At 28.8% G+C, this 17,558-nt stretch overlaps 1 protein-coding gene across 1 annotated transcript in view; it reads right to left on the bottom strand.

Annotated features, from left to right (window-relative positions):
* LOC107444495 (inhibitor of Bruton tyrosine kinase) overlaps window positions 1-16,696 on the bottom strand; it is a gene marked incomplete at its 3' end in the record, with an annotated part of 47,519 nt that extends 30,823 nt beyond the window's left edge. Inside the window, 9 exon segments of the mRNA XM_043053946.2 lie at window positions 2,085-2,208; window positions 2,659-2,830; window positions 4,004-4,199; window positions 9,176-9,379; window positions 10,278-10,402; window positions 11,955-12,051; window positions 13,432-13,642; window positions 14,814-15,126; window positions 16,393-16,696. Coding sequence (XP_042909880.1) covers window positions 2,085-2,208; window positions 2,659-2,830; window positions 4,004-4,199; window positions 9,176-9,379; window positions 10,278-10,402; window positions 11,955-12,051; window positions 13,432-13,642; window positions 14,814-14,929 — 1,245 coding nt within the window.
* Between the last annotated feature and the right edge of the window lie 862 nt (window positions 16,697-17,558).

Raw genomic sequence — 17,558 nt, 5'->3', positions numbered from 1 at the left:
CCATTCGGAGCTTGCTTTGAAGCTGCTGTTACCTAAGCTGATAGCAAATTCTTCAGCTTTTGCACGAACAAGAGTTCCACTGAGAGGGATGTTCTTGTCCCGTGCTTGTTTAAACCACTTTGAAACACACTCGTCCACATCAGGATAATCAGGCTTTCTAGCTCGCTTGCGATTTCCATTAGATTTCAAAATTCTTTATTCTTCAAAGAAGTCGAAAGAGTGTTAGGCGCTATTCCAAACTCTTTTGCGATGATGCATTTTTTTAACACCCTTTTCTACTTCTCGAGTTACAGCAATTTTTTCATCGAAAGATAAGGTTTTATACGGGACACGGAGCTTACTAAATGACATGCTGGTACTGAACTATCACTACAAAACTAATATCACAATGTAGAAAACTCAAGTAATATCGACTACAGCCCTAGTGTTTAATGCCATGATTATACACCAGTTTCCCGGAGTCGGATGCAAGGTGATCTCATGAAAAAAATAAACGCACCACTATTGGAGGAACACCTGTCAATCAACTGTCCGATGACCATTGAAGGACGACTCACGTAGACATAACTTTTTTCAAGATCATGAAGACTCGCCTAGCCGGTGACAATTTTTTTCTCCTCCGCTCCGACCAATGCATCCTATCACGTGATTGGAAATACCCTTCCCGTCGTCCTTTCTCCCTCCCCCTTGTCATATCTAAAAAAAATTCCATAATAGCTGAAAATAACCAGAATACTTCTCAAAAATAACTGCATTTAAACTAGATTCTGTCATTTTTGAAAGGGTAAAAACTTTGAATTAAAGAAGTTGGATTTCGAAATAACCAAGATTTTTTAGCATTAACTGAATATACACGCGTCTAGGGAAGTAGAAAAGCTTCAAATTATACACGAATTCGAATTAAAGATGTTCGAATTATCCAAGTTTGACTGTACTAGGAGAACAAAGATTAACATGCTGATTTGTGCCAAGCCTAGATCAAGACAAACATCCACAGCACAACTTTATTTGAAGTTTTTTTTTTTTTTAAAAAATAACGCCTGCCATCGTCTTCTCAGACATAAGGCGTCTTGCAGTCCAATACAATACTGAAGTAGCTCCAGAAGGTGAGAGGGCACAAAAGTCATTAGAGGAACGAATGTCAAGAAGAGAGGGGCAATCAAATAAATGCTCCCCAGTCATAGGCGAAGTGTTACAGAGCACACAAAGAGGTGAATTGACCAAGTTAATTTTAAATAAATGGGCCTGCAAGTAGTCATGTCCAGTAATTAATCTAAGGCAAGCAACTCCCTCAGCTCTGGGAAGGAGGGAAAGGTGAGAGCGCTGCTGGTCATCAAGAAGGCTAGCCCAGGATTTTCCATCAGCTAAGTCCCTAAGAGCAGATATTGTTCTGTGCCTGCATTTGCTCTTAAGAAGCCGCCTTGCATTTTTAAGGGGAACTGGATGAGAAAATGGATGCAGTGCTGAAGCCTCTCTAGCCAACATGTCAGCCCGTTCATTTCCGTAAATGCCACAGGGGCCAGGGATCCACTGGTGGACTACCTCTCTTCCAGAACAAAGAAGAGAGTCAATGCGTTGTTTACACTTAAATTCGAGTTCAGACGGATATAAATTATAATCAGAAATGGTCTGAATAGCAGCCTGAGAATCGACAAAGATAACAATGTTTTGTTCAGATGGTACTTTATTTGAAGTGACTTCCTAACCATAGCCTCGCCACAATACGATACGGCTGTTTCTCCCAAAAGCCGCGCAATAAAGTAGCAGTTTAAATAACAATAACATTCACCACAAAAGGAATCTTATAAGCAAAAATACATAAAAGATTTGCATTGTTTATGCATCATTCTTTTTTATCTTTTAAGTTCTGGTGGTTAAAATTATGAAGTACAACAAAGTTTCAATAACTAGTACAAGAAAATTCGCAAAAAATTGTAAAAAAAAACAAACAAACAAAAAACATATTAAATGCTTACTTTTTGATCAAACATATTTATTAATTTTATCAGAGTTACTAAAAATAAAACAAGTATCGCAACACATAGTGAGGATAAAAAAAATTTTTATATCAAGTTTTTTGTTACTTTTCCTGAATTCGCAAGTAGCAGCACTTTTAGTTCTAAGCCTCCTCCTTCTCTTACGCCTGCAGCATCAACTCGTGAATCCAAATGGCCACCCACAACAGACAATTTCTGGATGTCCAATTGCCTAAATTTAACAGATTATCCAGTTTAAATGATTATATTTCTCAATCAAACTTAGTTAATAAGGTTTTCAAACAAAAATGTCCAAAGTTTTAAAAATATTTAAAATGTTGAGAGAAAAAGTTAAACAAATGCTCTTTGCAAAAAAGTAATATACTTTGCTAAATAGAAGGACATAACACTCCAGATGTGCACAAGGAAAATAAATTGCATAACAACAAAGATTACAACATTTATAATTTTTTTTAGAAATCTTAAGTTTAAGTAACTAAAAGCATTGGGGAAATAGGACATGTTGAATTTTTGTATGATTAAAATTAATACGCTATAACATATAATCCCTAAAAATAAAAACTATTTACAGAGTAGCCTACTTTGTATAAATATTTATTATTTGAATTAATGAGAGCTTAATTATTTATAAATTGTTCAAAAATAGAACTTTAACATTTACCTTGATGCTATTTTTCGTATCTGGTACTCATGGAGAACATAAATTTCACCACGGTTAGTTGCACAAACAGTAGCTCCATCACTCACTTCAACATGAGTTATCTTGCAGTTCTCAGAATATAAACCAGATACCTGTCTGGGATGAATTTGAGTACGGTCTCCCTTTGCATGGCCTGTGTACATAACATATACAGATGATAATTCAATAGTAAAAGATGATGAGAAACTATTTTTACTAAAAATCAAAGCTTTTCCTTATTAATATGAATATGAATTAATATACAACAGTATGAATATGAATAAATATGAATTAATATACAACAGTTTAACCTCGCCATAGTAAGCACTCAGTTGTAGTTACGATTTTAGTGGTCATATCCAAACTTTTATTTAACTAATATGATTTCATAAGCTTATAGAGCTCAGATAAGAAATCGGCAGTTTGTTTAAAGGGGACTTAAATTTTCTTTATGCAGATATTTAAATAAATGTTACAAAGCTTTTAGTTTAAGTCATAAGTTTAAAAGTATATAATTATGACTTTAAATTAAAAATTGAAGTTAATCACATTATAACAAAACGCTTAAATGAGTCATTTTGCTGGAATGAAATATGAGAGAGATATTTCAAAATCAGGCACATGGGAGAGTAAATTAGGGTGTGTAGTCAGATTTTGCAACAAAAAGTAAGCACCTCTTAAGCATTGAAAAATACTTTAAAGCACTTTTTTTGACATAAAAAAACTATAATTAAGTTATATGTTATTAAAGGTATGTGTATTCTATTGTTTTAATCTTTTATACACACTTTACCCTACAATAATTGATGAGACACTAAGTTTTTGATATTTTTTTAAATTTTATAAAAAACACCTAGAGAGTCATTTTATAACTTTAAAGGTGTTTAGATCACGCAATTTCTCATACTTGTTAACAAAGTTTAAAGAGGTTTGATTGACTAGCAATAAATTATAAGGGAAAAAATGAAAATAGTCTAAGCTAAAACTTTATATGAAAAAAGATTTAGCATAAAAAAACTAGAAATATTTCTCTAATTACTATATTCCAAACATAATAAAATAAACAAAACATAGATAAAGCACAATTTGAATTTAATTAATAAAGAATAGAAATTCATACACAGAATAACATAGATAATTTCTAGCATGCAATAAACTTGCTCAAACAACAAAATTATAGTTTCATATTTTTGAAACAAGTTTCATCTTATATAACAATAAATAAAGTTATCAAAAACATGTGACATAGAAAATTATAAAAAATGAACAGATTTATAGAGAGAACAGAAAAGGTAATAATTAATAATGAAATAATATATGAAAATACCCAGTTGTCCAGCATTTAGTCCAAAAGTATAGACACTGTCAAGAGTATAAATAACTGAATGAAATCTAGCAGCCTTGACTCCTATAACTTTATTTCCTTTCAAAAATTTCAGCGATATTGGCTTTGGACTTAAAACTTTGTCAGTAGGAGGAATATGGCCAAGAACATGATAAACATTATGTCCACAACTCCAAACCTTTTTTTACATTAAAAAAACATTAGTAATCGTAAAATTAGATAGAAATTATAATTATAAATTTCTTTTTCAAACAAAACAGTATTTATTTAATGACCACTGAATATACAATTTCTTTGAGTAGAGCTTCAGTTTTAAAATTAACGTTCTTATTTTTTTAATCCATTAACCCACTGGCGGTTAAGGAAATGGGCAAAATTGGGAGAATGTTTCTCCCCTACACACAGTTCCCCTATCAGTTAACATGGGAAAACCGGTTTTGCTATGCAGAGAAGACTGCAGGTTAAAATGCGACTTTTTACGTGCAGAACCGTCAGTGGGTTAAAGAGCAATTTTTTTCAAATGATGTTATGTTAAAATACTTGTGGGATTGAGATTAATCTATAAAACGAAATTTACTTAGCTTACTACCAAATTAATTTGATTTTAAGTAAAGATGCAATGATTAATGATTAGGCAGAATAGTTAAATATTGAATATTTGGCTGAGAAATCATTCGAATATCAACATTTTTAAAATAATATTTAATAAATATTTTTTATACATAAATAAATTAAGTCATTACTGAAAAAAAATCAAAACTTAGTTCTATGAATGGTAAGTTTAAAAAATTCCATATTCCTTTTATATTTATAATACAGTACAATATCCGGTATCTATGTAGGTTCGGAAAATAGATCGTCAAACAAAGATCAAAACTAACTTCATTCAATAAAAAGTAACATTAATATTTAATTCAGTACTGTTTAATTTTTATTTAATCAACTTAAAAATATTCACAAGAGATGGTAAAGGACAAAATAAACAGACGATAATCGGAAAAGAACCTGATAATAATTAAAGCAATCATAATTAAAAATAAATAACTTGAAAAATAATGTAAAACATTTCATAAACTAAATAAGAAGGTTGGAGATAAAAATTCCATGATTGCTAAGTCTTAATTTAACACCCATCATAGCAATCCAGAGTGAAAAACTATGATTGAGTCTGATTATCTTAGTAGCATTTTGCAAGATTTGTTGAAGGGACGGACAATATATGTCAAATGAAATTCTAGTCAGAATTAGAGATGGCTAATATTTTCTGGAACAGGTATTTGTCACCTGTTATTTAATCGTACCTGTTATAAAAATAACAGGTTACTTCCAAAGGCCTGTTCCAAAATACTAGGCAAACAATTATCTTGCCAAAAATTTATTGCTTGGCCACCGTAAGCTCATATATATTGTAAAAATGAAGAATGGCAATAGCGGTTATGTTTTAGTTTCAGTTTCGATTTTGTGATGTAAAGATTATTATTTTGCAGAATAATACGATATGTGCGTGAGTGTAGTAAGTTACGAGTGTACTTATATTATCAATAAATATTGTTTTTGTTTTCTATGAAGATTTTATTAATGTTTATTCAGCAACATTCGAAGCCAACACACGCTATATCGAAACAGCCTGTTATTTTATCACAGGCTAGTATTTTGGAACAGGCGATATTTTGTCACAGCTAGTATTTCGGAACAGGCAGTATTTTGTCACAGGCTAGTATTTTGGAACAGGCGATATTTTTTCACAGCCTAGTATTTTGGAACAGCCGATATTTTGGAACAGGCTAGTATTTTGGAACAGGCGATATTTTGTCACAGGCTAGTATTTTGGAACAGGCAGTATTTTGTCACAGCCTAGTATTTTGGAACAGATGGTATTTTTTCACAGGCTAGTATTTTGAAACATATGGTATTTTGTCACAGGCTAGTATTTTGGAACAGGTGAAGCAGGTTAGTATTTTTGAACAAATTTGTATTCAGGAATAGGCAAGAATTTTGTGATAGCTTTGCCTACTATTTTGCAGGTTAAGTTTATTTGTAGGAATGTTGGGTAAGCGATGACCAGTCCCCCTGCCCTTTTGATGCTCGGGCAAGGGGGAGGGGTGCTTATAATTGCATTTTCCTTCTTTTAATTTTTTTTTCTGTGATGCAAAAAGTAGAAGCATTTGAATATTTTTTCTAATTTTTTTGATATTGATACATATTTCCTACATGTAAAATAGAAAAAAATTTCTTACAAAATACGAGTCTTATTGTCTCATTTTTTCTGTCCTTAGTCTTACTCTCTCTCTTTCACCTTTTTTTTTCTTTTTTTAGGGCAATAAATATTTTAACTTTTTATTTCCTTATTAGAAGGATGTGTTAAAATTGTTAAAACTATATTTAGCATGCGAATTCAAGCTATATTTAAACACTTTATTTTCTTTGTAGGCAAACTATATTATCAAACACTATATTTTTTCTCCCTATCTTTATCCTTTTTTACATCTTCTACTTTAAAATGCTGAACTTATGACGAAGCATGAAGGGTAGTTAAATAGTACTCAGAAGATAAAGGGTAGTAGAATATATGTAAATATTTAAGCAAAATATTTTATGAATGTGATTTAATAATGAAGCTTAGTTATAAAGTTTTAGGGGTGATTAAATTTATATATTTTATACATTTAATGAAAAATTCAAAATATGTTGTTTGAAATAGTACTATTTCAAACAACACTAGTGAGTTGCTCACTATAAAGTAACTACGGCCTACATTTACTTAAAAATGCTCCAATCTTTTTGTCTCTTTTTTCCGCCTACTGTATTTACTGCACTAATTACAATTGTCTTCTGGGGGACATCTAATCAAGTAGTTTACTTTGAGAATCCGGACAACTCTTTACGCCATTGGTCCCCTAACTTTCGGACCATCTCCCTAGCTTTCGCTGCTATCGGCGGCTTTCTTTTCGAGGTCGAGATCGACCGTGACCTTCGAGGTTACGAATTGACTCTATCAATATTTTTACATGAAGGCGTGTCCTTTATTTCCCTCGTAGTTATTTGTTGTAATAATTCAATCAATGTTCTATGTGAAGAGTGATTTGAAATTGCGTTGAATTTCGTCCACTCGCATAGAAATAGATGTCCCTCTGGCATTGCCTATTATTTTGTTGCGTAAAAGATTTATTTACTTTGAATATTTGAAGAAAATAAATAATATACTATTTTTAAATGATAATATTCTGCAGGAAAGGGAAAAATCTATTACAGTTAATTTGGCGTATTTATTTTTTTTCTTCCTGTTTTGAATTTTCTTTTGACATTAAAATTACCATTAAGGCTACATAGTATGTGATATTTTGATATTAATGTGCTGATTGTTTTGAAAGAAAAATATTATTTAAATAATCCAAGAAAAGTTAAGAATTGTTAAAACGACTTGTTTCTTTAAAAATTATGCTAAATTCGCATGCAGTTAGATTATTTTTAGGTATTAGGTTATATTTAATTTCATTTTTGTCAAATTTAAAATTCTAGAAGACAACTAAGCCCTATTTCTTTTCTTTATATAAAATGAAAAAATGCTGTCTATTTTGTCACAGATACAGAATATAATGTGCTATTCTTAAATTGTTTTTATTAAAAAATAATAATACACTATGTTGTATTTTAAGTTCAGAAATAAATTTTTTTTTAAATTTCTAATTTAGCTCAATATTAATGAAGTTCCATTTTTTTTTCCTCTGGTAGAAATGAAAAGATTCTGGTTATATCGTCAAACAGAATGTAATAGGGAACTCCTATATCCTTTTTATTTAGAAACAAGTAATAAATCTTTTCTCGGAGCCTAAACAATCGAGAATAAAAGAGAAATTTATGTGTAACTGCTTTTTTTTTGTTTAAAAAATAACTAGAAAAAACTTCACGATACTCTTAGAAAAAAAAATGTATTTTCTAATTTTGTCAAATTAATAGAAAAATATGTATCTGCTACAAAAATACTTGCCAGTCTAAACTATATTTCTGGCTGCTGTCAGTATGCCGGTGGGTGACCACTTGGATCAGTGTGCGTAGGGACCGAGGATGTGCGGTATTGGTCCTCATTAAACTGTTCTACCGTAAAGTGCTCGACTTCGCGTGCAGGTCGTCGGGCTACCGAAGCAGGGGTGCTATCCCCTCTGCAGAGGATCAAAATTGTAATGCCTTGTCTTCGGATCATTTTCAAGGATGTTTCTCAGACCATCGCCAATAGCCCATTGTGCAGCTCTAGTACAGCGTAAATTAACTACTGCAACAACAATTAAATTATCTTTCAAATGTAAAAAAGTTGGAAATTTTTTTCCTTAGACCTGTTATTTTGGAACAGGTATTTGGAACAGGTATTATTTTGTATGGTAACAGCTGGAACCTGTTATTTGAAAATACCTGTTATTGCCCATCACTAGTCAGAATACACAAATGAAACAGAAAAAATAAAAATCAATCTGAAACTTCAGAAATTTTTTTTAAGGCTAAACATCTCAGTTTTTCACTCATGAATAAATTTTTACTGTAACCCACATTTGTGAAAACAAAGTTCTTCATTCATTTTGGTGGGAAAATAGATTCTCATTGACATTTCAAATTTAATGAAGGATTATTACACTTCTCATAACCTTATAAAGCAGTGTTCCCCAACCCCCGGTCCGTGGATCAAATGGTACCGGGCCGCACATTTCATTGAAACTGAATTTAAATTCCTAGGTTTATACCAAAAATTAAAAATATCTGTGTTCCATTATTTTATTTATTTAAAAAAAAGGGCTCCCGAAGGTAGTGGCATAAATTTTTTAACGTTTTAAAACGATTACCCTCAGATGGAAAAATCTCATTGCAAAGAAACAAGCTCAGGGTTCCCATTAATTTATTGTTCTAGTAAATTAAAATGTTAAATCACTTTATATTTATTTTTTGGTTTAACTGTATTTTATTTTGAAGGCATGTTTAAATACAATTAATAAATCAAAATAATCTAAAATATAAACAATTAACGTCCCCACCCCCTCCTACGGGCCGCGGTAAAATTATCAAACGTTGACAGGTCCGCAGTGATAAAAAGGTTGGGGAACACTGTTATAAAGGGTTAAAATACATTAAACTAAAATGTGGAATAAATATAGCAAAATCTGATACCTGTCCATTTTCTAGTAATAAAATCAAATGATCTTGTCCAGTAGCTACTTGAACACAAGAATGAGACCCTAACCCTTTGACAGGTGATGGTACTAAGGATATATCTTCAGTTTCTTGTCCTAATCGACCACCATGGCCATATCCACAGGTATACACTTTACCATTTGTTGATAAGAAAGCACTGTGAAATTTGCATATTTGAACCTATGTTAGAAAAAGAAACATATTTTAGGAAATGTTCTTTTTTTTACTGAGATATATTATACAGTTTTTTTTTTTGATTATACAACATTAGTTTATTATACAACATTATTAAGGGCCATTTTAATTTAGCTTCCTTCAGAAACTTTGATTATTTCAGAAAGTAAATATTTGTTAAGATATGTTTACTTTTTAATATTTTTCTATGCCATCACAAATATTGTTATAAATTATGTTTAACATCAGAAGCATTCTTTGTATAATTAACTATTTATAATGACAACACACACAATACAAATTTAAATTAAAAGCAAAAATGTTGACTTTTACATTTCAAAATTTAATATTTACTAATATTGTTTTTATCATTTGCATTTTTTTTTAAATTTTTCATAGCAGTATTCATGCTAAGTTTAAAACAATTAAGTTGATTTTTTTTGACAAAATAAATCGAACCAAAGATAATAAAAAGGTAAAATTTTTAACACCTTTTTGACAAAATAAAATGAACCAAAGATAATAAAAAGGTACAATTTTTAATACTTGTGCAAAGATAAAATTAATAAAGATATTTAGATTGAAAAAAAAAGGGCTGAGTTAAAATTCAAATGAAAAACAAGAAACACACAAATTCCATTGTATGTACAAACTATAAATATAACAACAATATTTGGAGCTGTTTTGTGCAGTTTTATGCTCTTTAAAATATGAATCTACTGTTAGGAATAGACATAAATCATGCTTTTTGAATAATTGTATGAATATGTAAGTGAAAGTAAAATATTAAAAAAAAAAAAACTTGTATTAAACACAAAATATATAATTTAAGATCTTACTAAACAAACCAGTTTTTTGACAATGAAATTAAATTTTGAAATAAAATAGATCATACTGCACAAACCTGCTTTATGTCAATGAAATCTTTGCGAAAAACTTCTAAAATTTCAGGAGCAACTCTATTTTGAGAATTACCTAAACCTAGGTTGTAGTTAAAATTTAAGCCCCAAGCATAAACATCAGATGGATCTAAAAAAACATAAGAAACTGATTTACTGAAGAAAAAAAATAAACCTCAGAAATTTGCACAAAATACAAAGGTTTGTAATTTAATGTAACAAAAAATAATTAATAAAAAAATTCACAGATGTATATTGTATTTGAAGAATACACATTACAGTCAATGCTTGTCGTTAATTTGGGAATTTGCTAATTTTATGAACTGGTTCTTTGGGCCCAAACATTATAACTCAGAACTTATGTTAAAATTTGCAGTTCATATAATTTTATCAATTTTGTAAACCTAAATTTCTTTTAGAATTGTTTGAGAGAAATAATAATAGTAAAAAATAAATAAATTAATTAAGCTTTTTCCCAGTCAGCAATGCCTGGTTACATGGAAGTGAAATTTTTGTAATAATTTGAACTAGAAACAAATCACACTTAATGAGTAAAAAAACTAAACTCATATTTTCATGAACTTGCCGACTGGGCTCAAACATTATAATACAGAACTTAAATTAAAATTTGCAATTTATACAAAACTATCAACTTTGTAAACATAAATAACTCTAATAGGTGTTTGCAAAAAAATAATAACAAAAAATATGTGAAGCTATTTCTTAGTCAGGTATGCCCGGTCACAAGATAATGAAATTTTTGTCTCACTTTGACCAAAAAGCAAATCACTTAAAAAGTTATACAGTAATCTCTTAAATAAAGATTACCCAGACTGCAGCTATTTTTAGAGTCCAGAATATGCCAAAAGAGGTTTGTTTGTTGAAAGAAAATACATTTTTATTTATAATTTTGTATCTTAATCATCTGTACAATATAATCGGCTAATCTTACCCCATAAAACTATGGAGATGGCATCTTAATAAGTAAAAGACCTGATAACAAGGTTGAATGTTATTCAGTGAGCAATATTTTTTTTATTGCATCATGAATGATTATCCCATTTTCTACATTATACACTAGTGTTATTTATTTGTAAACAACCATCTAAACATTTTTTTGTACAATTTGTAACATATTAAGTCATCTGTACAATTTAATCAGCATATTTTAATGCGGTCCAAACCCCTGAAACAGTGGAGACTGCACCTTAATAAGTAATAATCTGTTAACTGGGTAGAAAGTAATGCAATATATATTATTTTTTATTGCATATTTCTAGTGCACCATAAATGGCACAAGCATTTTGTGCACGAATGATAAACTAGTAGATTATGGTACCATAATTTACAAATATTTAAACATTTTTATGCATAACTTTGTAACTTAATAAATTATGTGTACTATTTAATTGGCCTATAATAATTAGAACACCTAAAATAATGGCAACTGAATCTTAATAAATAAAAATCTTATCACTAGGTCGAAAGTTATTCAATGAGTTACATTCTTTTAATGGCATTGTAATACTGCATATTTTTTTTAATGCACCATTTGTAAATTGTATGCAATGAAATATAAACTAGAGGATAATGGTACCATATTTTACAAATATCTAAACATTAGAAGTGCGCATGACTAATCATAAACAAATATATTAGCAGGTAGATAAAACATTCAGTACCAGAAGGAATATATTCAATGTAAGGAAGGCGATCTTTCATTACTAAATCAAGAGGAGTAAAGCCTTCATGATCTACAGAGCGTAGATTTGCACCATTCTGTAAAAAAAATATATAAGAAATACAATAAACAACCAGTAGAAGAAAACAATATATAATTTATAAAACTAAAGAACGCTTTTAATGCTATGACACTTAAAAGAAGAAGAAAAAAAAGGGGTGGGGGTGGGAAACAGTTCATGTTTTTCCTTCCTTTTTGTATCAGAAAACTTTCGTTAATTTGGTTGCTTCAAAAATATTTCTGCAAATTTGGTTATTACACCAGAATATTTCTGTTAATTTGGTTGCTTTATCATATAATTATTCTGATCCATTAAAATAAAACTGATGTTCAGGTATAAAATCATAAACTGATCAGAAAGTGTTTTCTTTTACAATATTTTTATTGGGTTTAACATTATCTTAAATTCAATAAAATTTATGATATTGTTTGATATTGATATATTCAACATTTCCCCTTCAGCAACTTAACTTATGAATAAGTTTGAGTAATTCAAACTTATGAATAAGTTTAGTAAGTGGTAAGCAATAATTCTCTTAAAAATAAACTGCAGAAAAATAAAAATCTCTCTCTTTTTTCTAAAGTGCTAGATAATTGTTCTCTTAACTAAGCAATGTTCCTATACTTACTAATACTTAACAGTACTGCTTTTATTTTAAGTCTACATGGAAAAACACACTTCAGTTTAAATGTAAGCAATTATTTCATTTATGACACTTATTAGATTTTATATTTTTCGCAAGGAAAAAATCCTTCAAATTAATGTTGAATTTCAACAATTATTTCTGAGGTATAATTCTTTTAATAAATATGTACAGAAAAATTTTCTTGTTTGAAACTAATTGTAAACTTTTTTATATTCAATTTTTTTTTTAATATCATGACTAAGCACATAATTTTGAAATTTAGGCCCAATTATTCATGTACCTCTGATTTGATGTCATGGATTTGCACTAATGATGTTATCATTATTCTGGGTTAAATATTTTTCTAGTTCAAATACTTCAATGATAGGTGCAAGTAAAGACCAATATTAAAATACCCTTATAATAATTACTATTTATATCTAGTCTAAATATAAGTTCATATTAAATATAGAATAATGCGAGTTGTGCAAAACACCATTGTTTTGAATGAATAATATTGAATAAAATGAATAATATTGTTTCAAACTATTATTATTCAGTAACTTTTTATTTATTCATTTATTTTTTTAAAGGTCTGATGCCAGTTAAGTTCTGCCTGTTTGATATAGAATGCTATCTATCAATATTTTGAAAGTATATCTAATTAAAATAATTGATTTTTTAATTATTAGCAAATTTAACTAAAAATACAAGTTCAATAAGCATATTCACACACAGAAAATTAAATGATACAGACAACACAATGTAGGGGAAATAAGTAATGAAACATACCATGCAAAGTACCCTAGCAGAAGCAAGCTGTCCATAGAAGAAACTACGATGCAAAGAAGACCAACCAGATTCATGATCTTTTATATCAAAATCTATATGAACTTGTTTAATCAACCACTCCACAATCTCCCACTTACCATTACTGGAAGCAGCATGAAGAAGATTTCGTCCTAACTCATCAGTGACAGTGGCAAAATTATGACAAAGCCACCTAAAAAAAAAAAATTTCACTTAAAATAACCTATAACAGTCTTTCTTTAAAATATAACGTTTTAATAAAAAAGAACAATTATTTTAGAACAGTTATCAATTTAGCAACTGTCACTGATACAACCTAACACATCAATGACAGTGGCAAAATTTCATATACAGTACAGAACCCGTTATCCGTAAATCAGAAAACCGGAAAACCAAAAAATCGGAACGAAATTCGATAAATTTTCCAGCCTTTTTTTAAATAAAATGTTTTTTTCCTCATAAGATTTTAGGATTTTTCTTTCTACTTTGAAAGATGTTTATCTTACTTTTTTTTTTTGGAAATAATCATTAGTGTATTACTTAATCGTTTTTTCTTCTTTTTAAGATTATTTCCAAAAAAAATTTTTTTAGTTGGGTTTAACAATAAAAAAGAACGGCTTTTTGTAGCGATTCGGAAAACCGGAAAAATCAGTTATTCGGAATAGCGATGGTCCCGATCGTTCCGGATAATCGGTTCCCTACTGTATATATATATTTTAAATAATAAGTCTTCTTTAACTAAAAAATAATAACAAGGATAACAGTTCTTTTAAATACTGTAAAATATATTTTTTAATTAAAAAAAAATTATTTTAGCAAAGTCAGTATGGTAGGTAAAGTCTTAGTCTTAAACCTAGGTTTGATTCTCTCAAGTAAAAGGTTTATATCCGTTTAGATTACTTTTTATCAGATCTTGTCTTAATGTTATTTTCGAAACCAATCTAATACAATATCCATAGTGAAAGACCCACGCACAGTTGCATATATTTGATATTATAGTAATATCATGACTGCATGCTTCAGATTTTATCCTCATTACTCACTTTATCACAGATGCTGCAAATGGTGGCTATTCTAAAAACATTGCCTTATAGTTTTTTTTCCTTTCAGAAAGCAGCACCATCTGTTGATAAATTATAAAACTGATATTTAAACTTTACAAGAAAAATTTCCAGTTCCCTTAGCATAGCATAGCAAACCATAAATTTCTATTTTTTTTTTCTTCAATTGTTTTTTAAAATTACCTGTCACCTAAGAATGAATTCATTTAGCATTTTGGGGACACTTTGTGATTCTCAAACATAAATTCAACAAGCATTGTTGGAACTCTTGGTAATTCTTAAGCATAAATTCATATAACTTACACAGCATACGCTTTTAACTGAGATGGAGTAGCAGTACAAACACATCCTTGAATAAGATTTGCATGAACAAAAGATTTACATCTTGGAGTACAATCCCTTTCTAGCTGATGTTCCATTTATAAATCTGCTTCTTGGAATCTCTTGTTATAAGTATAAAATTGTGCGTTGAAAAATTGGAAAAAAATAAAAATATAATTGAAAACTAAAGAAAAATAATAAAGAAAAATAAAATCATAAATTTATTTCAGCATTCCCCCCATGGGGATGCTGTTCCTAGATCACACTTTTGAAAGCCATAATGGTTGAATTGCACCTATAAAAAATAAAAACTTACAATTAACGAAAAATGATAATATTCAATTAAAATAACATAATTCAAATATATTTTTATAAGTTGACATGAGTTAACAGATTGAAAGAAAAAGTAATATAACGGAAGAAAAATTAATAAATTTCATTAATAAATGCTTTTCTATTTATGTTTAATTATTTTAAATAATATGTTTAAAAAATAACTTAATAATTTTGATATAGCATATAAATTCACCCAAATTAAAATAAAATATTGCCTATTCATATTTTTATGAAATTGCTGCAAAGGTGTAATAGATTGCATTATAAGGCAGTTTAAAAAATTTATAATATTCAACATCAAAAATTTCTAAATTGCCGGATTAAAATTTCGCAAAGCAGATTTAGCACTGATGTTGTATCAATACATCTTATCCATATACATCAGATAAATATTTTCCTGTTCGAACAGCATTTTTTCCTTTTTAATATTAAAAAAGCAAAATATTCTGATATGTAACTTTTCACTCTCTTTATTTGAAAAAGCAACAACCAAAAACTACTGCATAGAATCACTCAAACTTTTTCACAAGCAAACCTAGCCATATATAATGATTATGCGGTTTACATGTCAAGTTGGCAGTAAATAAATACAATTAACTTTTCTGTTTGGAAAAAATAAAATTATTCTTTGAACAACCCAACATTTGTTTCAAATGAAAAATTTATTAATATATAGACATTGGTTCTAAAGTTTCGACCTTACTTAAGAAATAGATTTTAGATAGAGTAGTATAGATAATAAAAATTATATAATAATTAGGTATGCATAAAATATTAAATTAACTTACACTTTTTAATATGAATATAATTAAGTAACATCTTATAAAAGCACTTTAACCAGCAAAATTGCTTAGGATAATAAAAAAATAATTGTTTACACTTTAAAATATTCCAATTATGTGTGATTATATACAGATATATAAACATATATGTGTGTGAGTACATATATCTGTACGTATTGTTTTATTCATTATTATATTTCAAAAAATATTTCAAGTGTCAATCTAGGATTTCTATCTGAGACTTGCCTTATAAAAAAGAAATCTTTACCCAAACAAAAATGACAGACGACACAATTAAATAATTATTTCAAAAAAAATAATAATAAATAAATAAAATAAATACACCAATTAACTAAAGCATAAATCTCGAAAGTAACACTATCTCATATAAATTATTATTTTTTATCAAAACTTATAAATAGAAAAATTGAAATATGACGTACAATTCAGAAGAAATTAAGGAACACGCTGTCAGATCGGTTTGACAAATAAAAATATTTTGCTGGATTAGACATTTTAATGTTTACACAGCTTCTCAAATAAATAAAGAACGAAGATAATAATAAAATAGCTACATTCAATAATGATTTGAAATCTTATCTTAATTCTATTTTTCTAAAATAGAAACTGATGTTATATAATTAGAGAGCAAAATATAAGTTCAAGACTTCGATTTGGAACGATACAAACAAATTGCATCACCAAGATCAATTTACGCGACGAAAGGATCATCGGAACGATTTAGATTGTCTATTTCTTTCTCTCTTTAGAAAGCTGCTTTTGCTAGCCGTAAACTTTTAATATTCCTTAAAAATTTGCAACAGCAATGATTTATAGATGGCGCTTTGCAAAATCTGCCCTCCAAATCATCACTGCTAAATCTGTCAAAAAGAGAAAAATTAAAAATAGCAATTTTGTTTGCTCTAATCTTAATGCCTTAAAATAATTGCTGAAAGTATTGAAATATTGTGTAAATTTTAAAATATAATTTAATCAAGGCTGTTGCTTGGCTGACCGCTTTTTTAATAAATAGAGGCATTTGATTGGTCGATTACATCATCGTTTTCATCGTTATCGCTTAATCGTTTTGTCAGGTTTACTAGAATGGCGCTTTTAGCATTTTTGCTTGGCAGAATTTTAATAACGCGCATGCTCAGTTTGATAATTTATTTAAACCAATCGAAGTACTTCGTAGACAATGAATATAGATGCTTGTATCCTCTCCTTTGCTTGCGTATACTCAAACAAAGACATAAAGATGGAAAGATCAATCACTGTACCAAACAGATGTCAGGGTGAACGAAACATTGGACACATCACCGGTCTCTATTTTTTTTATTTGATTTTCATAAATTGTTATGATAAATAATAACATTCTGTCTCTGTGCCAGAAAAATCTGAACAAATTTTTTTTAAAGATTTATAATTTGTAAATTTTAAATGAAAAAATTAATGTATTTTAAAAAATTGATTTTTATATTGTTCTGAAATTCAAATACTTGAAATAAATATTAAAAAAACAATTTAAGTGCTTATTAAAAATATATAAAAAATATAAAAGTAACTAAAAAATAAATAAAATAATTAAAATAAAATAGAACAGTTTTAT

The sequence above is a fragment of the Parasteatoda tepidariorum genome, chromosome 1, assembly GCF_043381705.1.
Source record: "Parasteatoda tepidariorum isolate YZ-2023 chromosome 1, CAS_Ptep_4.0, whole genome shotgun sequence".
NCBI lineage: Eukaryota > Metazoa > Arthropoda > Arachnida > Araneae > Theridiidae > Parasteatoda > Parasteatoda tepidariorum.
Note: the sequence above shows the minus strand (reverse complement) of the source record. Positions and strands in the feature narration are given on the sequence as shown.